The 24,495-nt window shown below is 41.4% G+C and overlaps 1 protein-coding gene across 5 annotated transcripts in view; it reads left to right on the plus strand.

Annotated features, from left to right (window-relative positions):
• Positions 1-23,533: 23,533 nt before the first annotated feature.
• SLC44A1 (solute carrier family 44 member 1) overlaps positions 23,534-24,495 on the plus strand; it is a 227,171-nt gene continuing 226,209 nt past the window's right edge. For 4 of the 5 annotated variants that reach the window (XM_051855994.3, XM_051855997.3, XM_051855996.3 and 1 more), the window contains exon 1: positions 23,534-23,791. In XM_051855994.3, the coding sequence (XP_051711954.2) occupies positions 23,756-23,791 (36 nt within the window). In that variant the 5' untranslated portion in view covers positions 23,534-23,755. The remainder of the gene's footprint in view (positions 23,792-24,495) is intronic. The other variant, XM_089318894.1, reaches the window with a different exon arrangement.

Below are 24,495 nucleotides of genomic sequence, written 5' to 3' on the forward strand. Positions count from 1 at the left end.
TTTTTTCAACAGCTGAGTAGTACTCCATAGTGTATATATACCATAATTTCTTTATCCTGTCAACAGTTGATGGACATCTGGGTTGATTCCATATCTTAGCTATGGTGAATTGTGCTGCAGTGAACATGGGGGTACAGATAATTTCATATATTAATTTATTTTAGCTTGGATAAATTCTCAGGAGTGGGATGGCTGGATCATATGGTAGGTCTATATTCTGATTTCTGAGGTATCTCCATACTGTCTTCCAGATTGGCTGCACCAGTTTGCTTTCCCACCAACAGTGGACCAGGGTAGCTTTTTCCCCACATCCTTGCCAGCATTTATTGTTCGTTGATTTCTGTATAAAAACCATTCTAACTGGTGTTAGGTGAAACTTCACTGTGGTTTTGATATGCATTTCTCTAATGGCTAGTGATCCTGAGCATTATCTCAAATGTCTGTTGGCCATTTGAATTTCCTATCTTGTAAAATGACTGTTCAAGGCTGGCACCGCGGCTCAAAAGGCTAATCCTGGTCGGGGCGCCGGATTCTGTCCTGGTTGCCCCCCTTCTAGGCCAGCTCTCTGCTATGGCCTGGGAGTGAAGTGGAGGGCCCAAGTGCTTGGGCCCTGCACCCCATGGGAGACCAGGAGAAGCACCTGGCTCCTGGCTTCGGATCAGCGCGGTGTGCCGGCTGCAGTGCGCCTGCCGCGGCAGCCATTGGAGGGTGAACCAACGGTAAAGGAAGACCTTTCTCTCTGTCTTTCTCTCTCACTGTCCACTCTGCCTGTTTAAAAAAAAAAAAAGACTGTTCAAGCTTTTTGCCCATTTCTTAACTGGATTATTTGTTTTGTTGATATTGAATTTCTTGAGCTTCTTATAGATTCTGGATGTTAACTCTTTATCAGTTGTGTAGTTTGCAAATATTTTCTCCCTCTCTGTCATATGCCTCTTCACTTTGCTGAGTGTTTGTTTTTATTTTTTACAGTGCAGCAATATCGCATCTTGATGTAACCCTTTTTGTCAATTTTGGCTTTGATTGTCTGTGCTTCTGGAGTCTTTTCCAAGAAGTCTTTGCCTATACCAGTGTTGTACAGAGTTTCCCCAATGTTCTCTAGTAATTTGATGGTATCAGGTGATCAGAGAATTAGGTCTTTAATCCATTTTGAGTGGATTTTTGTGTAGGATGTAAGGTATGGGTCTAGTTTCATACTGCATGTGGAGAGCCAATTACCTTAGCACCATTTGTTAAAAAGACTGTCCTTGCTCCAAGGATTGATTTTAGTTCCCTTATCAAAGATAAGTTAGTTACAGATGCATGGATTGATTTATGGAGTTTCTATTCTGTTCTATTGGCCTATGAGTCTGTTTTTGTGCCAGTCAGGCTGTTTTGATTATAAATGCCCTGCAGTATGTCTTGAAATTAGGTACTGTGGTGCCCCTGGCTTTGTTTTTGTTGTATAAGTTTGATTTAGCTATTCAAGGTCTCTTATGTTTCCATATAAATTTTAGCATCACTTTTTCTAGATCTGCAAATAATGTTGTTGGTATTTTAATTGGGATCCTATTGAATCTGTAAATTGCTTTTGGTAGTATGGACATTTTCATGATGTTGATTTTTCCAATCCATGAACATGGGAGATTTTTCCATTTTTTAATGTCTTCTTCTATTTCTTTCTTTAATATTTTGTAATTTTCATCATAGAGGTCTTTGACATTCTTGGTTAAATTTATTCCAAGATATTTAATTTTTTTTGGAACTATTGTGAATGGGACTGATCTTACAAGGTCTTTCTCAGCCACGGCTTTGTCTGTGTATACAAAGGCTGCTGATTTTTCTGTGTTGATTTTATATTCTGCAACTTTACTAAACTCTTTATGAGTTCCAATAGTATCTTAGTGGAGTGTTTTGGATCCCCTATATATAGAATTATGTCATATGCAAATAAGGATAGTTTGATTTCCTCCTTTCCAATTTGTATCCCTTTGGTTTCTTTTTTCTTGTCTAATGGCTCTGGCTAAAATTTCTAGGACTATATTAAATAGCAATGGTGAGAGTGGGCATCCTTGTATGGTTCCAGATTTAGGGGGAACACTTCCAGCTTTTCTCTATTCAGTAGGATGTTGGCTGTACGTTTTCTCATAAATTGCCTTGTTAGTGTTAAGGAATGCTGCTTCTATACCCAATTTGCTTAAGGTTTTCATCATGAAAGGATTTTGTGTTTTATCAAACGCTTTCTCTCTACCTGTTGTGTTAACTACATAATTTTCGCTCTTCAGTTTGTTAATGTGATGTATCACATTGACTGATTTGCAAATGTTGAACCATCTCTGTGTACACAGATAGATCCCATTTGATCCAGGTGAATGATCATTCTGATGTGTTGTTGGATTTGATCAGCTAATATCTTGTTGAGGATTTTTGCATCTATGTTCATCAGGAATATTGGATTATAGTTCCCTCTCTCTGTTGTATCTTTTTCTAGCTTAAGAATTAAGGTAATTCAGGCTTCATAGAAGGAGTTTGGGAGGATTCCTTCCCTCTCAATTGTTTTCAATAGCTTGAAAAGAATTTAAATTAGTCCTTTAAATGTCTGGTAGAATTCAGAAGCAAAGCCATCTGGTCCTGGCCTTTTCTTTGTTGCTAGAGTGTTTATTACTGATTCAATTTCCATCTTGACTATTGGTATGTTTAAGTTTTCTATGTCATCATGACTCTGTTTTGGTAGATTGTATGTGTCTAGGAATCTATCCATTTCTTCTAGGTTTCCAAATTTGTTGGCATACAGCTCTTTGTAATAATTCCTGATGATTCTTTTTACTTCTGTGGTATCTGTTGCTACATTTCCTTTTTCATTCCTGATTTTATTGATTTGGGTCTTCCTCTCTTTTTTGGTTTGTTGAGCCAATGGTGGTCAATTTTGTTTATTTTTAATAAAATATCAGTGAAATTATGAGTTTTTTATTTTTTGTTTCAATTTTTTATTTATTTATTCTCTGATTTTAATTCATTTCTTTCCTCCTACTAATTCTGGGTTTGGTTTGTTGTTGGTTTTCTAGGTCCTTGAGATGCATTGATAATTCAGTTGTTTGGTACCTTTCCACTTTTTTTATGTAGGCACTGATTGCTATAAACTTTCCTCTTAACACTGCTTTTGCTGTATCCCATAAGTTTTGATACGATGTATTGTCACCTTCATTTGTTTCTAGAAATTTTTTTGATTTCTCTTTTGATTTATTCTATGACCCATTGTTCATTCAGGAACATGTTGTTCAGTCTCCATATGTTTGTATATGATCTGGAGATATTTTTTTTTTGACAGGCAGAGTTTGACAGTGAGGGAGAGAGACAGAGAGAAAGGTCTTCCTCCCGTTGGTTCACCCTCCAAATGGCCACTACGGCTGGCGTGCTGCGCCGATCCAAAGCCAAGAGCCAGGTGCTTCCTCCTGGTCTCCTATGCAGGTGCAGGGCCCAAGCACTTGGGCCATCCTCTACTGCCTTCCCGGGCCACAGCAGAGAGCTGGACTGGAAGAGGAGCAACCAGGACAGAATCCAGCACCCTAACAGGGACTAGAACCCAGGGTACCGGTGCTGCAGGCAGAGGATTAGCCAAGTGAGCTGCAGTGCAGGCCATCTGGAGATTTTTGAGTTGTTGATTTCCAGCTTCATTCCACTGTGGTCAGAGAAAGATCTGTGATACGATTTTGATTTCCTGAATTTGCTGATACTTGCTTTGCCATATGGTCTATCCTAGAGAAAGTTCCATGCACTGAAGAGAAGTAGGCAGGCAGATTTAGAGAAGGCTTCTCAGAGGAAGCAAAGTTTGGTCTAAGAGTTAGAGGTAAAGTTTAGTTAGATAAGGAGGTGAGAAAGGAATGCCCAAGACAGAATGAGCAGCATGTTCAAAGGACCCAGTGGTGGGAAGGTACAGACTGAAAGAAGGCCAGTGTTGTTAAGCTCAGTGCAGGAAATGTGGATAAGGAAGGTAGAGAGTTAGACAGGATATGTTTACCATAATAAACAACTTTGATTTTAAGTGATCAGAAGATATTGAAAGATTTTTCTGGACATGTTATTCTTGATTGGGAATTTATACTCTCTCAGTACTTGGCTATTTCATTTCATTGTCTTCTGACCTCTTTTTTTTTTTTTAATTAAAAATAAGATGTTACTTTCAATGGGATCCCTTTGTAAGTGATGTATTATTCTCCTCTTGTTACTTACAAAATTTTCCTTTGAAAATGTCTTTTTCATCATTTTCAGTATGATATATCTAAATGTAGATCTCTTTACCTCTGTCCTATGTGGAGCTCATTGAATTTCTTGGAATGTAGATTTCTCTGTTTATTTTTCTTCATTCTTTTTTTCTCTCTAGTCTTCAGTCACATAATCTTTATCAATTCATCCTCAAGTATGCTAATTCTTTCTTATTCCAGTTCAAATCTACCCCTTCAGTAGTCTATTGAATTCCTTTAGTGAAATTGTAATTGCAGTTGTGGTACTTTCTAAATCTAGAGCTCCAATTTTCCATTTGGTTCCTTCTTATAACGTGTATCTCTTTATTGATATTCTGTAGTTGATGACACATTGTCATCATACTTTTCGTTACTCCATTAATCATGATTTTCTTTAGTTCTTAGAACATATTTATAATATCTGCCTTGAAAATTTAGTCCACCAAATCTGACATCTAAACCATCATTCACAAGGCAGTTTCTATTGTCTGCTTTATTTCCTGTGTATGGATCACATCACTAGTTCTTTGTATGTCTTTGAGAGGGCATTTTAGGTAATGTACTGTGGCAATTCTGAATATTGACTGCCCTCCCCACTTTAGGGCTCATTTTTGTCATTGTTTGCCTGTTTGTTTGTTTGTTTAGCAACTTGCCTGGATTATTTCAGTGAATGTTTTTTCCTCACAGTGTGAAGCCTCCGATGCTGCTTCTCAGAGGACACACACAGCCATGGACATGTGCAGTCACTGTAGATGACAGCAGTTTTAGCAGGGGTTTCTTTGTCTCTTTCTTGATCTCTCCTTAAGCTGTCTGCCGTTGTTAGACCCCACTAATTGCCAGATGATTGCTTTATTGTTTTTGACAATGCTCTGGAATATAAATTGCTCTACAATCTGATGCAATTAAATTGCATCCCCAGGGAGACTTTCTGAACCCAGTCTTTGAGGTTTGTTCTGACCCCAAGAGGATTCTTTTCAGCTGTGTGTTTATCTGGTTCTCTCAGTAAGCTAGCTGGCCTGAAGTTTAGCTTTGTGCTTCCATGGAGTTACTATCCTCTTCACTGCTTACTACTGAAATTTCCATTGTTGTTGAAAGAATCTTTAGACTTGAACTTCCCTACACTGTGTTTCAAATAAGCTTTCTTTTGTGTGGGATTCAGGGCTTGCTGTTCATATAGACTGCTTCTTTCCCTGGGCAAGATGTCTGAGCTATTACTCTGAAGGGGAGGCTAGAGGGGGTAGTCTGCTTCTTTTGTATTGATGTCCCTCATTACCAACTGGGTGCAAAATGGTGGTGGCACCCTCTGATCTTGTCTGGCTGCTCTTGGCACGAAACCTCCACCCTACAAGTGAGCTGAAGCAAGGGTTACTGCAACCCAAGTGTTCTTGGTCTGCTATGCCTAGGATAGAGCTTCTTTCTACAAGTGGGAGCTAGGTAGAAGAAGGAAGTGTATGGCCTTTCAGTCCCACTCAGCAGAAATTTAGCCTGTGAAATTAATTCAGAGCTTAAAGATGAGAAATGCTAGTGGCCTGCTTCTCCTATCATTATCCCTTGAATGGGAAGAAAGAGCAGGGAGCTGCATTTTGTTGGTAATATTTGAACAGATTGGAGCTGTCATCAAGCTGAGATGAGAAGGGAGTAGGGAGAGAGTGGGCTGTACAAGAGCTAGAAAATTTTCTTTAATAAGTGTTTCTTCATATGCTATATGCCTCTAAGATAATTTCCAAAGATTTCAATAGATGGCTTTTTAAGTGTGTGTGTGTGTATATATATATATATATTTATTTATTTATTTCACTAGTTATGGCCATTTCTCTGAGTAGATCCACAGAGCTCCTCATGTCCCTTTTCCAACAGTAGAAATCCTGAAAGGCTTAAATAGGGTGTTTTTGTTTTTGTTTTTGTTTTTGACAGGCAGAGTTAGAGAGAGAGAAAGAGACAGAGAGAAAGGTCTTCCTTCCATTGGTTCACCCCCCAAATGGCCACCACAGCCAGCACGCTGCGCCGATCTGAAGCCAGGAGCCAGGTGCTTCCTCCTGGTCTCCTATGCAGGTGCAGGGCCCAAGCACTTGGGCCATCCTCCACTGCCTTCCCGGGCCACAGCAGAGAGCTGGACTGGAAGAGGAGCAACCAGGACAGAATCCAGCACCCTAACAGGGACTAGAACCCAGGGTACCGGTGCTGCAGGCAGAGGATTAGCCAAGTGAGCCATGGCGCTGGCCATAAATAGGGTTGTAAAGCTTGATCAAAAGACCCTTCTGACATCAAAGAAGGAGATTCTTTTCTCTGAAGGGAGGAGAGAACTTCCACTTTGCTTATGACTTTGTCTAAATACTGACAGAGTTTGTGAAGTCAAAAGGCTTCCATAGCCTAGACAGCTCATGTCAAAAGCCTTGGGTGTTCACTGATGCCATACATAAGAGTATTAATTGTTAAATTAACAACAAGAATCACTGTGCACTAACTTCCCATGTAGGACCTCTGTTCTCAAAGAGTTGTATTATAATTATGTCTAAGTGCTCACAAAAGATGTATTAGTCTTGGGTGCCTCCTTAAAGTCAACTAAGTTTCTAAAAAAAAAGTGAAATTAACTTCAAGCTGCAATGACTTTGTACAGCCCTTGTCTTGACTATTGAGGAACAGTTTTTGTTGTTGTTTTCATGCAAATTGTTGAACTCTCTACTTAGTATAGAGCTGGTCTTCTGTGTACAAGTTAATAAAAAATGGATCTTAGTGGAGAATGAGACTGGGGATGGGAGAGAGAGGAGGAGGAGGGGTGGGAGAGTGGGTGGGAGGACAAATATGGTGGGAAGAACCACTATACTCCTAAAGTTGTACTTATGAAATGCATGAAGTTTGTATTCCTTAAATAAAAGGTTTCCTTGGTGGGAGAACCCTTCTGGCTGTTGGGTAGAGATTGAATCAAAGGGAGAGTGCCAGTTAGAAGATAAAGGAAGATGTCCAAAAGAAAGATAATGATTACATTATGTGGTGATGTGATAGAGATGGTGAAACAGATAGGATAGCATCTTTTGTCCATCAGTGTCATCCCAACACCTAGCACAGCTGCACAGCTTAGTCTCAATAATTCTTTTTTTTTTTTTATAAAAGAATGAATGCTGCTAACTTTGAAATTGAACTTACACAGTATTATGCTTCTTATCACTGAGTTCTCTTTCACTCTCCTGCGTGAAAGAGTTGTTTTGTGGAAAGGATTGAAAAGTTATAGTAGAAATTCTAATATACCAGTAAGTCTTTATGGATGCTCAGATTGGTCACTTCACCTGAACCAGGAAAGTGTCACAGAATAAGAAACAGTTGACCAGACCTTGAACACTAAAGTTGATGATGCTATGTGGGATGGGGAACTTCCAGTCCACAGGCCAGCCTGCAAAATTATTTGGTTTGACTCTGCCAAGGCAACCACAGGCAGGACTCAAAATTCAATAAATCTATAGCAGGTCAATTTTTTTTAAGTTGATAATTTTGTGTGGCCCACGAATGATGTTATGAATTCCCAAATGGCCATTGGCAGAAAAAACATTCCCCTAGAGAGGAAAAGGGGAAGAAATCCTAGACTCTGCTGACTACTTTCTTTTAAGACAAAAGCAACACCAGTTAGCAGAAAGTTTCTGCAATATTTGCTGCATTTATAATCCCAATAAATGTAATCTTGTCCTTTCCTTGGTATCCTTAAATGTAAATTAAAGAGGCTCATTGTGCTGATTGTTACAGATACAGCCAGCTCTAACATTCTGAGAGTCTGTGTACCCAAGGATGGAAATCTGTAAGGAACAAATATGAAAGGAACAAGATGCTCTTCTACCACATGCTAAACCTGAACCAGGACCAATTCACCAATTCAGATTGTGTCCTGTTTCCTTCTTACCCTTAAACTTCACACACATAAAACTATTGTTTAGAAGAGAACAGAGAAAAAGTAGTTTTACTGAGAAAATAATCATTAACAGAGATTTTAAATGTTCAACAACATTTAAATGAATAAACACCAGACGGGTCTGCTGGCCTTTTCCTGTACTTATATGATTTCTAATGATGGTTTCCATCTTCAGTTGCTTTTGAAAGCATGGCTGTCAAGGACCCCTTTGAAAATATTCCAAAAATACAGATGCACCCTTTCATACACACATAGAAAAAAGCTGCCATGCAAACTTGAGGAGGCTCCCCAAACCTTAAGGACCCAGGATTCCAGGGGAAGTTTGCATTGTGACCCACAATTTTAAAAGACAGTTTTGTATCTTGTTTACATTTATAACTGTGTGGATAAAGCAATATTAGCCCCATCTTGAATATGAAGAAATTGGACTTCAGTGAGATTTATGCCTCATCTATTCCCAGAAAGGTAAGAGAAAGAATTGAGGCTGCTTCTTTCTCAGAGTGTTGATAGCCTCTCATGGCAAGCAGAAATCCTTATCAGTATTTTGCCACACTTGTTCATTTTGTTTCTTTGTTGACGTATTTTAAAGCCATTCCCAGAGCTCATATCATTTTGCCCTGAGAGGAAATATTTAAATGTAGAATTGCTGGAACCAGTAAGCTCTCATCTACACAGATTCAAAAATCTCAACCATTCCCAAGCAGGATAAGTAACAATAAATCCACATCTCCACACTGTGTATAGAAACATCAGGATATCAAGGTAAAGCAGCTGAAAGTTTACTGAATTGCTCAGGGACATGCAGTTAATAAATGGCAGAGTTAAGCCTCCTTTCAGAGTCATTTGGTTCTAAATTCAGCAACTTTCCTCAATACTCCACTAAACCTCTATATTGTGGCCCCTTGTTAAGGTACCTTTTAGAGGATTTACGTCTTTCTTCAGAATTGGGATTAGAAAGACAAACTAATGTCCACTCCTTTGCTGGTCTGCTTTTACCCAAGGATTAAGACAGGGCAGGTACTTTACAGTTCAATGACTTTAAATCTTCATTTTACAGATGAGAAAACTGGGTCCTAAGTGGAGAGACTCACTGAGGAAAATGTCTCACATATCCTTGCCTGGATACCCTGGAAGCTAATGCTCAGGATGGAAACTGCTAACCATGTCCAAAACTTCTGAGAGTGAGACTGCTATGAGAAAGACATTTTTTGAAGATGAGAAACAAATATTCCATCTGCTTGGAAAATGTTGGGCTGCATGAGAGTTTCTCAGGCACGGAAAGCCAAGACACTCCAGCAAAAAAAAAAAAAAAAGACCTAAATGAAAGATCTCTGTGAGTGAGATCCCAGCAGAAAGAACGGGCCATCAAAGAAGGAGGTACCTTTCTCTGAAGGGAGGAGAGAACTTCCACTTTGACTATGACCTTGCCTAAATAAGATCGAAGTCAGCGAACTCAAGAGGCTTCCATAGCCTTGGCAGCTCATGACAAGAGCCTCAGGTGATTACTGATGTCATAAACAAGAGTGTCAATTACTAAATCAACAACAAGAGTCACTATACACTTGCTCCCTATGTAGAATCTCTGTCCTTAATGTGTTGTACTATGCAAATTAACAGTAAAACTAGTCTTTAACAGTACTTTATACTTTGTGTATCCATGTGGGTGCAAACTGTTGAAATCTTAGTATATACCAAGTTGATCTTCTGTATATAAAGATAATTGAAAATGAATCTTGATGAAGAATGGGATGGGAGAGGGAGTGGGATATGGGATGGTTGCGGGTGGGAGGAAGGTTATGGGGGGAAAAGCCACTATAATCCAAAAGTTATACTTTTGAAATTTATATTTATTAAATAAAAGGTTTTTTTTAAAAGAAAATGTTGGGCTGAATAAATATTTCTTTATTTAATGTCCTGATAAGAAAAAAGAATTGAATGTCTTTAAAACAGCAACCCAAGAAGTAAATGAATGCCTCCTCCCTGGAAAGATTAGGAGCAATCAAAGAATTGGTGGAGTAAAACCACAAATAGCTGAGGATTAAAGGAGCTATGAGAGGATACAATAAAGTGACATTTAATTCCAGCCTAAGCCAGACATTGCTGGAAAATGTGAGGTGTTCAGAACACTTTCATCTAACTTTGTATGTAAGACGAGAATTTAAGGATGGATGAGTTGAAGATTCATCAAAAAGTTACCAGCAATTTTTAAATAACATTTTTTTTCAAATTTTTAGAATAACTTACACATGCTTATGTAGGAATTTCAGAAAGTACTCAAAAATTTTTTTGTTAATTCAGCAACTAAGAGTTAACTATTGTTAATGTATTATTATTTCCTTCTCATCCTTCTTCCATGCATATAAATAAGTTTTTACAACTCTCACTGTGATAAATATCCTCATTCATAAATCCTTGACCACAGTTCTGTTTATTTCCTTTGAATAAATTCTTAAAAGTCAGGTTGTAAAAATAAGAACTTGGTAAAGTTCATGAAATATTACCAAATTGACTTTGAGAAAGGTTGTAATAATTTACATTTTCAAGAATTTTATTCAATATAAAAACCCCAGAGCCCAACACTAGGGAATTTGTTCATTCAACATTTGATGGACTATTGTGGAGCAACTGAAAATCATGCTTTCAGAGCCCATAGACTGATGCAGGAAATGCTTGCAATGTAACATTAGTTTTTAAAAAAGGACATTATACACAACATGATCCCAATTTTGTTCCAAAAAACCATATGTCTATCTAGGAAATACATGTGCACAACAGAAAAGAAACTGATAGCAAAAACAGAAAAATATGAATAATGGTCCTCAGGGAACACACAGTTGTTAAAAAATAGCAGAGTTAAGAGATTAGGCTTTTAGTCAAATAGAATAGCTTTGCCACTTACAAGTGCAGGTCTATAATCTTGGGCTACTTATATAATTCTTCTACATTTCAGTTATCTTCCTCTGAAAAAAATAAAACTACTTAATAAGTTTATAATAAGGATTAAAATAATGAAATGAGTGTACAACTCCTGGGACATAGTAAGTGATCAATAAATGACTATTATTGTTGTTTTTGGAAATCCTGACTATGGTGACTTTTATTGCATTACTTTTTTTTTTTAATTTGAGAGGCAGAGAAATAAGGGGAGGGGGAGGAGAGAGAATGCTCCCATCTCTGGCTCACTCCCCAGATGCCCACAATGGCCAGGGCTGGGCCAGGCCAAAGCCAGGAACTGGGAACTCAATCCAGGTCACCCACATGGGTGGCAGGGATCCAACTCCTTGAGCTATCACTGCTGTCTCCTGGAGACAAGTCAAGAGTCAGAGCCAGGAATCAAACCCAGGTACTCCTATGTAGGATGCCAGTATCTTAACTGGCATCATATCACTAGACATTGCTCACCCCTATTGTCTTTTGTATACTTTAAAAGATACTTTGGTATATTTTCTAAATTACAAAGTATCTATTGCTATTGTCACAGTAAAAAAATGTTCTTTTTAAAAGATAATTCTACCTCCTTATTGGGGAATTAAGTGATATTTTCATGTCCTTGTTTTTCTCTCTGAAAAGCAAAAATAAAACCCTAGGAATCTCGCTGGTTTTGAAAGACTTGTGGTGAAATAATAATACTTCACACATGTTGAATGCTTACTATCTGCCAGGAACTATGCAATGGCACGCCAAGGGCAGGGCAGTGGGAGTGACCAGCCTAGTGCAACAACAGGGAGTGCATTGTCTGCAAAGAATATGAAAAAAAAAGCAAGAATGCGTCATTTGTCTGCTTTTTATCATCACTATGTGCCTACGATTTTAAATAAAGTCAGAGATAAAATACTCTTCTCTGAAAATCTTTGACCTGTCTTTGAAACCATTGAGTATTAATGTCTGTGAATATTCATGTTTATTATACCTATATATAGTACTTATTATATAATATACATATATATGCTCCAGAAGAGCAAACATTTAATACTTGTATTTGAACAAACATTGCATTATGCATGGAAGTTAATCCAAACAACTCCTGATTACGCAACCAAGCCCGATACATGTGGACAGAACTATATGGTTTCTTAGGGCTGCCACTGTGGCATACTGGGTAAAAAAAAAAGCCACCTCCTGTGAAACTGGCATCCTATATGGGCACTGGTTCAAGACCCGACTGCTCCATTTCCCATACAGCTCTTTGCTAATGTGCCTAGGAAAGCAGCAGGAGATGGCCCTAGTGCTTGGGCCCTTGCACCCACATGGGAAACCTGGAAGAAGCCCCTGGCTCCTGACTTCAGCCTGGAACAGCCCTGGCCATTGTGACTTTTTGAGGAGTGAATCAACAGATGAAAGATCTCCTTCTCTCTCTCCTTCTCTCTCTCTCTCTCTCTCTCTCTCTCTCTCTGTGTGTGTGTGTGTGTGTCCCTCTCCCTCTGTAACTTTCCCTTTCAAATGAATAAAATAAATCTTAAAAAATTTAAATCAGTGAAACAACGTAACTGCAAGTTGTAATACTTTGTTTAGTAAGTGCAAATTTTAGTCACACAAAACATATATTTTAGTTTAATAAATTGAAATGTACTCCTTTTCATTGTTAATTGTTTTGAAACTAAAGAAAAAGTTAAGAAAATGGTTATTTCTGATAATAATTTGGTCATCTAGAGGGATGAGTTAAAAATGACCTGTTCTAAAGTGTCCAACAGGCCAGCTACCTCACTGTAAACTTGCAAAGTACTTGCCCTCATTTAATAATCATTATGCAGTGTCACAGATGAGGATATGGTCATTCAGAGAACTTAGAACTTGCACAAGACCACAGCTAGGAATTTCCTGAGCTAGTTTTCAAACTCACATTTTTTAAACTCTTGAGCCTATAATTGCAACCAAAGTGTCAGGATGTTGGAGTTGCTAACAAGAAAGGCAAAGTGAGAAACAAAGGTTGTTGAGCTTCAGGCTCCTTTAGGGAAAAAGAAAAAGAAAAAAAAAAATAAAAATCTCGCTTCAGGGAAGTTCATTACTTTTGCCATGAATGTTGGTTTCTAGATTGTAAATTATCTGTACCAATACTCTCCCAAGCAATGCCCTGTGGGCCTGAGTTTATGTACCTTCTTATAGGAAGCAATTAACTTCCCTTTCCCAGGAGAAAATGGCCCCTGAGGCTTCTAAAGAAGACATTTTCTTCTATTAACTAGTCATTTTAATAGACATTTCACTTAAAAATAATGTTGAAATAATACAGATGACTTATTTGGGGAATTTAGAAGAAAATGCAATGATGAACCAAACGGGGTTTCTCAACAGGTTACTATCTGAAGATGTTGCTGCTTTCTTCCTAGAGAGGCTCAACGCTTACAATGTTTTTAAACGTGAGATTTCTCTGAAGCCACAACTTTGAATTCCACTGTGCCTATCCTTTCCTCTTCCCTGAAGTCACGAATGAGTTGTGCTTGGCATCAAATAAAGAAAATTGCTGATATCAGGAAAAGGACTGGTAATAGAATCAGAACTTGAATGTTGGATGAGCTGGCATCAGGTTACTAACGTCTTACCTCCAGCAAAATTTCAACTAGAACTTTCAGCAAAAGGCCCCACTATGGAAGGCTTTATATCCTAGGGAGGCACTCATGTGATAGAAAGAAGAGTCAGGAAGAAGAAATGGTAAGAATTCAGACTTAAACGTTCACTGAGGTTGTGAAATATAAGTGTCTTGAAGGTTCTCTCACATTCATCTTTACAATGATCTAATGAGAGTTTTCTTCATCCCCAATTCATAGATGGAAAATTGCTTTAGCAGAGAAGCTAAGGGACTGCCAAATGTCTCGCAAGCAGTATGTGGAAATATGGGGATTTAAACTGAGCTGTCTCGAGTCCAGAGCTTTTTCCATTGTGGCACAGCAGTCTGCTCACACCATGGCCACTTTTACACCTAAAACATCATGACGTTATGAAAAGAAAATGCAGTGGTTAGGAGCAGGGACTCTGAAGTCAGACTGCTTGAGTTTGGATTGGATGTCAGTCCTGCCAGTTGAAAGCTGTGGGACAGTGGGCAAATCATTACCTCTTAAAGCAGTGACACTGATGTTTACCAAATAACCTATTTCTCCTACATTTTCTCCTCCTTGGATTGTGAAAGGACATGTGAAGTAGTATTAGCTAATGAAATGCAATCAAAAGTGATGTGTGTCATTTCCGGGATGATGCTGTAAGATACCCATGGATGGTTAGCCAATCCTTTTTTCTTCCCGGGAGGTTGAATGACCCCAAGTTACACACAGTACAGCTAAAATATCTTAGTGCCTCCATGAGCCTGGATATTTGAATGACTATGTGGAGCAGACACTTCTATTCCCACCTGTGCTCAGGTGGAACAATTTCTGTGTCACATGTACATAAGGAAGAATAAACCTTTGATCTGTTAAAACACATTAATTTGAGGGGTTAATTTGCTACAATCTGGTCTATCTAGACTATTTTTTTATACCTCATTTTACTTGCCTCTAAAATAGTGATCATAATTTTTACTTAATAGAAAAACTGTGAGGATAAAATGAGATTTTTATATGCTCCACCTGAAAAGATTATCAAGCTTGCAAGAAGTAGGAAAAAAAGAGTTAAATATATGGCAATCTTAGTGAATTGTTATTTCTGATTTTTTAAAACTAAAGATAAAGTCAAATAGACTACATGATCTTCAAAGAATCCTTGCCACTCACTGCCATATTCTCTGATTCCTTACCTCTCAATTTTTCTCTAAACTCAGAATTTGGTCATTCAATTTTCAATCCAGATTTCCTGGTGACTAGTCTATGTGAAACTTTGTATTGAGAACTGACCTCAAGGGCAGGCTGTAAGAAGGGGCATCCTGGGTTTTCTCTGAATCCAAACAGAGGACAGGTATGTGTTTTCTGGAAACAAAGGGAAGATGTGCCCGGAAACCTTGGCATGGCCTCTCTTTCCTACCTTTGAAGAAGCCATAAATGAATGGCTCCGGGAGGAAGCCTGGGGAAGCTGGTGACAGTCATGGGCAGGCCCTTCGGGAGGGGAACAGCATGTCATTTTTGCTTTAGTACTTCTTTAAAATGTCTTTCTACATCCCAACAACTAGCTGAGGGGGAGTAAGAGAGCAAAGCTGTCAGACCAGCAGCATCTTAATTATGGAGATTAGAAATATTTTATGCAATTGACACAGTCTCTTCTAAATTACATAGTATTAGGGGAAATGACTCTGTCTAGAACCCATGAGAAAGGAAGAAAGGAATTCCAAAAGAAAGAATAGGTGCATTTTGACAGTTTGTCCAATAAAATAATAATAGGGAAAGAAACCTTAAAAACCAGGCTAATGCTACAATTTTCATTGTCTGACACAAATCTCTTAACAACACTCAAAGGAAGCTGGGGATGATTGTACTTGGCTTCCAGTTCTTGTCCAGCCAGACCTCACGGCCACCCCCACCCCTTTCCTCGGGTTTGTTCTGCAACACCACACTCAGAGGCAAACTATTGGAGCACTTGGGATGTGAGGGAGTTGGTGGTCAAGTCAGGTGCGGTTCCCAGGGAGCCTACATCCTTTGCTCGGTGGGAGAAATATCAGTTAGCATCCCCGAAGTGCTACCTTCGTATGTTGTCTTGAAAAGTTCAATTACTTCCCTTGGCCTAGTAATTTCCTGCCAGGCATAGGAGCATCTGGTTCTACAGGAATTGAGGTCCATTGAGAGCATTCTGAAGACTGAACACTTAGGTAAAGAATGTGGAGAACTCCCATCAATCACACTTAAGCATCACTTTGCTGAATCAAGCAAGCGAATGGAAGAGTAGGGGCATAGCTTTAGCACCTACTGTTTTTATTATTTAATCTCTTTTCCCTACAGGCCTTCCTGTAAGTTTGTACGATATAATGAAAGTGATCTTTTCAAAGTGAAAACCTCAGTCTTTCACCATTTTGCTAAAAATCCTCTGGTTCCTCTTGTCTATAGGAGTTGTAAACTCCAAGACCTATGGATGCCAGAGAGTAACACAGATGAGAGACAGAAGAAACTGGACACTGTCATAAGAGACTTCAGAGTGTTGGGGACTATAACAAACAGGAGAGTTCTTGCCACAATTGATCTCCCATCCCCTGTGCTCTTCTTACAGTGTGTTATTGATATATCTTCTATCAAGGGTGGAGTTAGGGAAGCATCTATTGTTCATTCCCTTAAATTTGAGTGGGACTGAGACTATAGCAAAAGTGGTGCTATAAAGGGACTGGTGCTGTGGAGTAGCAGATAAAGCTGCCACTTGCAGTGCCGGCATCCCATATAGGCATCAGTTCAAGTTCCAGCTGCTCTACATACGATCCAGCTCTCTGTTATGGCCTAGGAAAGCAGTAGAAGATGGCCCAAGTCCTTGGGACCCTGAATCCGTGTGAGAGACTGGGAAGAAGTCCCTGGCTCCTGGCTTTGGATCAGCACAGCTTCAGCCATTGCAGCCATCTGGGGAGTGAATCAGTGGATGGAAGACACTTCTCTCTCTCTCTCTGTAACTCTGCCTCTCAAATAAATAAATCCTTTTTTTTTTTTTTTTAAGTGATGCTATGGTGTTTCTTTCTTTCTTTTTTTTTTTTTTTTTTTAAAGGCAATAAAATGTCATCCTGGTCCTCCTGAGATGCTCACTCTTTGAACCTTCCTTAAAACAAGCCCGATCACATGGTCTGCTTCCCAAGTAGGGATTCTGGCTGACAGCCAAGCACCAGCATCACTGGCCAGGCATACTTTGAGATAACTTCTGCCTCATCCACAGTCTGACTGCAACCCACAAAAGCCCCCTATTTAGTGAGAACTTCCTAAGTGAGCATATTCAGTCCCCAAAACTGTGAAAGATGATAAAGATGATGGCTGTTGTGTTAAATTTTCAAGGTTTAGTTAACTTAGTTTGTGATACAATTGATAACTAAAATATACATAGATCTTATTCATTTCTCTCTTCTCTCTCTCTTTTAGGATTTATTTATTTTTGAAAGTCAGAATTACAGAGAGAGGAGAGAGAGGGAGGGAGGGAGAGAGAGAGAGAGAGAGAGAGAGAGAGAGAGAGAGAGAGAGAGAGAATCTCTACCATCTATTGGTTCATTCCCCAAATGGCTGAAATTGCTGAGTTGGGCTGATCTGAAGCCAGGAGCCAGGAACCAAGAGCTTCTTCCAGGTGTCTCATGTGGTGCAGGGACCCAAGCTTTTGGACTGTCTTCCACTGCCTAGCTGGTTTCCCAGGTGCATTAGCCAGGAGTTGGAGCAGAAGTGGAGCAGTAAGACTCAAATCAGAGCCGATAAGGGATGCTGGTGCCACAGGTGGCAGCTTTACCCACTATGCCACAGCACCAGCTCCCTACTCATTTCTTTTTTTTAAAAAATTTGTATTAATATAAAGAGAACAGATTTCATGTATTTCATAGGTACAGTACTAAGAAGATAACTATACTTCCCTTCCTCCCTCTACTTGTGGCCTGGGAAAAGCAGTGGAATGACCCAAGTGCTTGGGCTCCTGACACCCATCTGGGAAACCTGGATGAAGTTCCTGGCTTCTGGTTTCTGCCTGGCTCAGCCCTGACCATTGTGGCCACATTGTGGTATGAACTAGCAGATAGAAGACCCCTCACTCCCTATCTCTCCTTCTCTGTAATTCTGCCTTTCAAATAAAAAATCTTTAAAATTTTTTTTGAAATGCCAAGTTGTTAGATGAGGAATGATATCTCCTAATTTTTTTTTTAATTTACAGTTTTATTAGTGAAGTTAGGCAGCATTTCATATTTTATTTGTCTTTGTATTTTTTCACTGTGGATTTTTCTGTTGTCTTTTGCCCATTTTCCTTTGGAATATTTTTAGTGTTCTTTTAAGAAGAAATAACATTTTCTTGTGTATTATGTAAAGTTTCCATATATATACTTTGAAAGTATTGATTGTCATTTGTGTTTATTTGTGATATTTTTTGCATCTAGTTTAAAAATGTTCATGAAGGGACAAGTGTTTGGCACAGCAGTTAAAGACACTGCTTGGGACTCCTGCATCCCCTATCAGAGTGCCTGGATTCAAGCACTGGCTTTGCTTTCAAATCTAATTTCCTACTAATGTGTACCCTGGGAGGCAGCATGTGATGGCTCATATACTCAGGTCCCTGTCACCCTTGTGGGAGACACAGATTGAGTTCCTGACTCTGGAACTTGGTCTGAGCCAACTCTGGGGTATTGTGGTCATTTGAGGAGTGAACCATTGGAAGAAAGATCTCTCTGTCCCCTGCCCTTCCAATCACCATCTTTCAAATAAAATAAACAAGAAACCAAACAAATAATTTAAAAATGTTTATGTAGTTATCTATATTTTGTTAAGATGTTAGACTACCGTAGCAGCCAAAGAAAGGTCCCTTATACTTCTAATATTATTTAAATGAATGAATTATTTCAATAGTTTTACAAAAAAAACTTAAGCATTAAAATAGTCAGTCATTTACTATTTTGTGAAATCTTTCCTTTGATATATTCTCAGCATATACAAATCTAAACCACTAGGAACTCATTGACAAAATCCTTTTACTTGTTTAAAACCATTTATGAACATTCCTAGGTACTAAGCTTTTTTCTTGGCATTTGATATACAGTAGGAACCTGTCTAATGAAAGTAAGAATGCAAATTATTACTGGGAAAATGTAATATAGCAATTCTTAAAACAAACCAATCTCTGTGGACTTCCTCTAACCTTATATGAGGGATCTTCATAAAGCTCATGGAGAATAAGTATAATGGAAAAAACTGCATAAATTTTAATATTTTTGCATCAAAATAAACATTTTAATTCCATTTCCCACAAACATTTTGAAGTACCTTCATAAGGCATGTGCACTCATACCTCTCATTGTATTGAAACTATATTTCTTGTTTGGCCTTTCCAGCAAAGTAAGGAACTTACAGATAACAAATGTGTTGTATTTGTCCTTAAAATACTGGCACCTTGCTCGATAGCTGGCTCATTATAATGATTCAAGAAATATATTATTAAAGAAATTGATTTCCCTACTTTACAAATTGCCTTTTTACTTCTGAAATTAATACTCATGACTCTGCCTCCACTTTTCTCACCTTCTTCAATCTACCACCCCAAAATAAAAACCAACATTAGTTTTATGTTAGAAACAACTCAAATTCTTGAGGATTGATGTTTGAGCACTTGCTGCTCAATCAAAATCAAACACTTAGTTCATAGGAAGGAGTAAATTAAAACAATTATTGAAAGACTAAAGAGGCTGGCGCCACGGCTCACTAGGCTAATCCTCCGCCTTGCGGCACCGGCACACCGGGTTCTAGTCCCGGTCGGGGCACTGGATTCTGTCCCGGTTGCCCCTCTTCCAGGTCAGCTCTCTGCTGTGGCCAGGGAGTGCAGTGGAGGATGGCCCAAGTGCTTGGGCCCTGCACCCCACGGGAGACCAGGATAAGTACCTGGCTCCTGCCATCGGATCAGTGCGGTGCGCCGGCTCGGTGGCCATTGAAGGGTGAACCAACGGCAAAGGAAGACCTTTCTCTCTGTCTCTCTCACTGTCCACTCTGCCTGTCAAAAAAAAAAAAAAAAAAAAAAAAAAAAAAAAAGACTAATGAAAAAAATTAAAAGTCATTCAGAAAATGAATAGGGAAAATGCTATACTCCAACACATGTTCACAGTAAGCATTTTTAGAACATTTATAAGATGTCTGATCTTGTAACAAAAATCCAAGTGAAGCCATAAACAAAAGCCACGGTTATTAATTAACACTGGAGAAACAGTGAGTTACATGTGTGGGCAGAAACAAAGTTGCAGAGCTGAGGATTTATGAATCTCTTTGGAGTCTTGTTGGGAACAATGTTGTCTTTTTTCCATTACACTCCTGAGTTCAGGAAAGCTCAATCTGGGTGAGTTTCTAACCTCTGGCTTAGGCTGCTAACACATCTGAGAGAGCCACTCCTACCTCTGTGTAATGAATGAACAGTTATAGTCCTTGGTTACAATCAGTTTTCGCTTTCGGAGTGTCTCCCAGGGGTGGTAAGGGAATGCTCAGAGGAGGAGGTTGTGAGGTGGATCTGGCAGCTGGGGCTCTGTTGAAGTGACTATGCTCTTGTGGGATGCGGCTGTGAACACAGTATGTGCTTCAATGTAAATAACACAGTCAAAGCACCAAATGCCACAGTGTTTAAATTAGACAACTATTCTGAGCAGCTATAGACACACTCACGTTATAAATGCATTTATATTGCTGTTACCGAAAAACCTGAACTTACGTAAACAATGAGTCAGGTTTTATGAAAATCATTACAAAGTTCAGCGTTTCCACTCCGTGAATGGCCAGCACCAAGCCCTTCATCTGAAGCTGGAAACCCTGAAATTCATATGGCCAATTATGTAATACTAGACCATTGGGAAACGCTTCTGGCTGGCTCAGCTGGTGATCTGATTTTACCCTGCACCACCAAGATTGATAGACCTCATAATTTTATCCTGGTTAGTGCAGATGCTGTTCTTACATAAGTTCTTGAAAAACTCCCTTTATCCAGAAGAAAAAGAAATAAAAACCTACACTCTTCTAAAGGGATTTGCCCTGATGACATCTCAAGGTGGTAAGATCAGTACCCTGAGTACTGGCTAGAGAAAAAAAAAAACCAAAAAACCTCTTTCCTGTTTTCTAAATTCTCTGTAGCTTAATTTCATTGAATGCTGTGTATACTTGTTTACAAGAAAGAGTGAAAAGGAACTATAATTTGCCCCCTTCGAAATCACTCCTTTTATGAGGCTTCTTGGGGCATGAGAGGGATAGTAAAGAGACTGGATCTTACAAGGCACAGAGTATAAATGCAGGGCCTTTAGCTTCTCTCATGCTACTGACTCTACTGACAGGGAGGTATAATTTTAAAACATCACATTCATATGCATGTATGATGCATACATACATAATTAGCATATTTACAAGGCATCTTGCAGAACTTTAGAACTCCTAGTTCTATTAACCCTTCAAGGGAAAATTGGAATTCAGATCTGTCAAGCACAGTGAAATGTGTCCCCTTTCAAGGATATGCATCCATCATCCATGTCTAGGAAAGAGAGCTCCCAAAAAGTAAACTACATTTTTATGAAGCAGTCTGTTCCGGATTTATCTGCTTCTACAGTTCTAATTACAAAATAAGCACTAGCTACTACGTGGACAACTGCACTCACCAAAAAGATTTTTATAATCTGGGAGAGATGCTTCCATACTGACTCTGCTAAGAGAAACAGCTCCCCTTTCCTTGATTATAAAAAAGGAAGACAGATGGCTTCTTGTTTAAGACTGTAATTTTACTTTCAGCCTCCTCCCTCAGTTAAAAACAAGATGTACTTTTCTGGCTTTGAGAGGAAATCTCAAGGGAAGGATTTTTATTCCTGGATGCATTGAATAATTCAACAAACAGTTGAGAGAGCTGAGGGAGATACAAAAGAGAAAATACTTTCCCTTGTTCTCAGGGAGTTTATAATCTACTTGTGAACCACGGCCATTACATTTTTATTTCTTCACTTCTATTTAACGGCCTGATGGTCACCAGCAAAACACTTAGGACTCCTCAGCCCTGTGGTATGGGGGGCCCTCTGATCTTACTGGGAGACAGGCAGAGTGCAAAAGAACGGACGCTCTCCAAGTGGTACTAGAGTGCTTCCTGACCTTCCAGCTGTGCCCTTACCTATTTAATCTGGACAACAACCCGCTGCAGTCATCCTTGTTACCAGCATTTTAAAGGGGAGGAGAGGAGGTTTAGAGAAGTCACTCATTCGCAGTCCACAGACCCAGGAAATGGTCTTGGCGCCCACCAGCTAGGAATTCTCTCCTGGCCTTTTCTCTGATTGACCTCAGGCTCCCATCCCAACCTGGCTTTGCTTAGATTCCCTTTCAATGCCCATGAAGTCAACTTTTGTGACTTTTCTTGACCTTCGAGGCTGAGTACTCTCTAAAACTTGCTAGCTTTTATTTGGCCAGTTGCTCATTCCAGAGTCTCACTCCCTTGCATCTTTACAAATCGTTTTTTTTTCTTTTCTAACCGTTGTATCTTTCAGACATTTTTGGCAAGATGAAATGAGACACGAAGCTGCTTATAATGGTCTTTGGGATGCAGTTCTGTTAATATTAAACAGCCTCTTTCAGTTTCTTTCCTGCCACCTTTAAACTGTTCTCATCTCATACTACTTCTTTAAGAATTTATTTATTTTCATCTTTTTATTCAAAAGGCAGAGAGACAAACACAAACAGACTTTCCATCAACTGCTTCAATCCCCAAATGCCTGCAACAGCTGGGGTTGGGCCAGGCGCAGCCAGGGGTCAGGAACTCACTCAATCCAGGTCTCCCACAGGACTGACAAAGACCCAAGTATTTGGGCCAACACCTGCTGCCTCCTAGGGACTGGAATCAGGAGCAGAGCCAAGACTCCAACCTAGACATGGGACGCGTGTGTCCGAAGTGACTCTGAACCACTGGGCCAAACGCCAGCCTCCAACGGCGTTTCTAGGGATGCTTTGGGGGATGGATTTTTTTAGGTAATGGCCATGTCTAGTAGCTTCAGGGAAGACAGCAGGAACTTTTGTTTTCACCTCTTTATTCTCATTGCTTTTAAGTTACTGGAACTTAGTATCTTCTCAGTAAACATTTTTAGTATGAATGAAATGAATGAACCCACTTACTGGGTTTTGTGAACGCTCCTGTATAAGAAAGCTTAGTTCACACTCCATACTCTTTTGACTCGAGAGCCTGGAAAACTTTTTGGCTTTTTTCCCCATTTCCGGCTGGTTCTTCATTTCAATTTCAAACTTGAGTGCGTTTCATTTAACTCTTGTCCCCTTGAAGGTTCAGTTTTCACATCGGCAAAATGGGGCAGTGGCAACGAATGCTTGTTTCTCTTCCTCTATCACCCATTCCTTCTCCAGGGCAGGTTTATTCTGGACGCGTTCCTCTGGATACAAAAGCAGCCAACAACGCTGCAAGAGACCATCAAGTTTCCCAGCTGTGTATTCACCAGGGGAGAAGGAGAAGCTCCGTGTGCCTCCACGGTCCGGAAGCAACCCGGCCCCATTTCGGCAGCGAGCCTGCCCGGTCCTTGGGCGCCTCAGCCCCAGACGCCCTCTCGCCCCGAGGCAATCCTCAGCCTCGGTGCCACCGCGAAATGGGCCCGGCGCCGCGCAGGCTCCGACGCGCGCCCAAGGGTCCGGCCTCGTGCTGGCTGCCGCCGCCCTGCCGCCCGCGCGGCGCTGCACTGGGGGCGGGGAGTCTGATGGGAGACGCGCGCGGCGCTGAGGAGGCGGCGGCCCGGGAGAGGGAGCGGGAGAGGGACTGGGCGCGGGAGGCGGGAGGCGGGGGACAGGGGGAGGCGCCGCCGCCGCCGCCGCCGCCCGCCCCTTTCCGCTGGGAAGCAGCTGCAGCAGCAGGAGCGGAGCAGGAGCCGCGCAGCCGCCGCCGCCGGGGGATGTGGCCGGCGCCTGCCCCGAGCCGCGCCGCCTCCTGAGTGCCCGCCGCCGCCGCCAAACCGTCAAGCCGTGCGGGGCCAGGCCGCGCCCTCCCCGGGCGCCCGCCGGCTCGCATGCCGAGGGGCTCCGGGGCGTAGCTGCGCCCGGCGCCGCCTCCGGGCTCCCCCGGCCCCGCCATGGGCTGCTGCAGCTCCGCCTCCTCCGCCGCGCAGGTGAGGGGCGCCCGCCTCCCGGCCGCCCGCCCGGATGCCTCCCCCGCGCTGCGCCTCGCTGTCGGGCGCCCGACGCTTCTTGCTGCCCCGGCTGCCCTCAGCGCCCCGTGCGCTCCCGAGACCCCCATCCCGGCTCTCCCGCCTTCAGGCGCCCCCGCCGGGCCCCCCGCGCGCGCCCTCTGCATCTCCGGCCCCTTCCCGACTTGGCCTCCCAGGCACACCTGAGCGGCGCGTCCCGCTCGCCTGCAGGTAGAGGCGACGCGGGCGCCTCCTCTCCGCCCCAGAGGGCAGCGCTTCCCTGTCCCCCGGGCCCTGCTCCCCTTCCCACCTCGCCCTCCGCTGACTCTTCTGTGCACCCCCAGCTTGGGCGCGTTCCCTCCGGGTTCCAGTTTCTGCTCCATCGTATATGTTGTCCCTTCCCTCCTGCCAGCCGCCCCCGGCCGGGTTCAAGTACTCCAGGGTCCCGGAGCCCTGCCCCGACCCGCTTCCCGGTCCCATCCCCCCTTTGTGCCTTGACCCCGGGCACCGCGGCCTCTTCGCACCGGAGGCCCCTGCGGGAGCGCGGGCACTGGGCTGGGGAGCAGATTGGGCACCTGGTGGGTGACGGGAGCGTTGCGGAAACTCCCTCTTTGTTGCCAGTGTAACAGGAGGAAGAGGTGCCGAATTTAGTTTTTCTGTGGGCACTGGCTGAATGTTGTCGCGGA

This window comes from Oryctolagus cuniculus, chromosome 1, assembly GCF_051225735.1.
Source record: "Oryctolagus cuniculus isolate XC-2025 breed Fujian yellow rabbit chromosome 1, ASM5122573v1, whole genome shotgun sequence".
NCBI classification, from domain to species: domain Eukaryota; kingdom Metazoa; phylum Chordata; class Mammalia; order Lagomorpha; family Leporidae; genus Oryctolagus; species Oryctolagus cuniculus.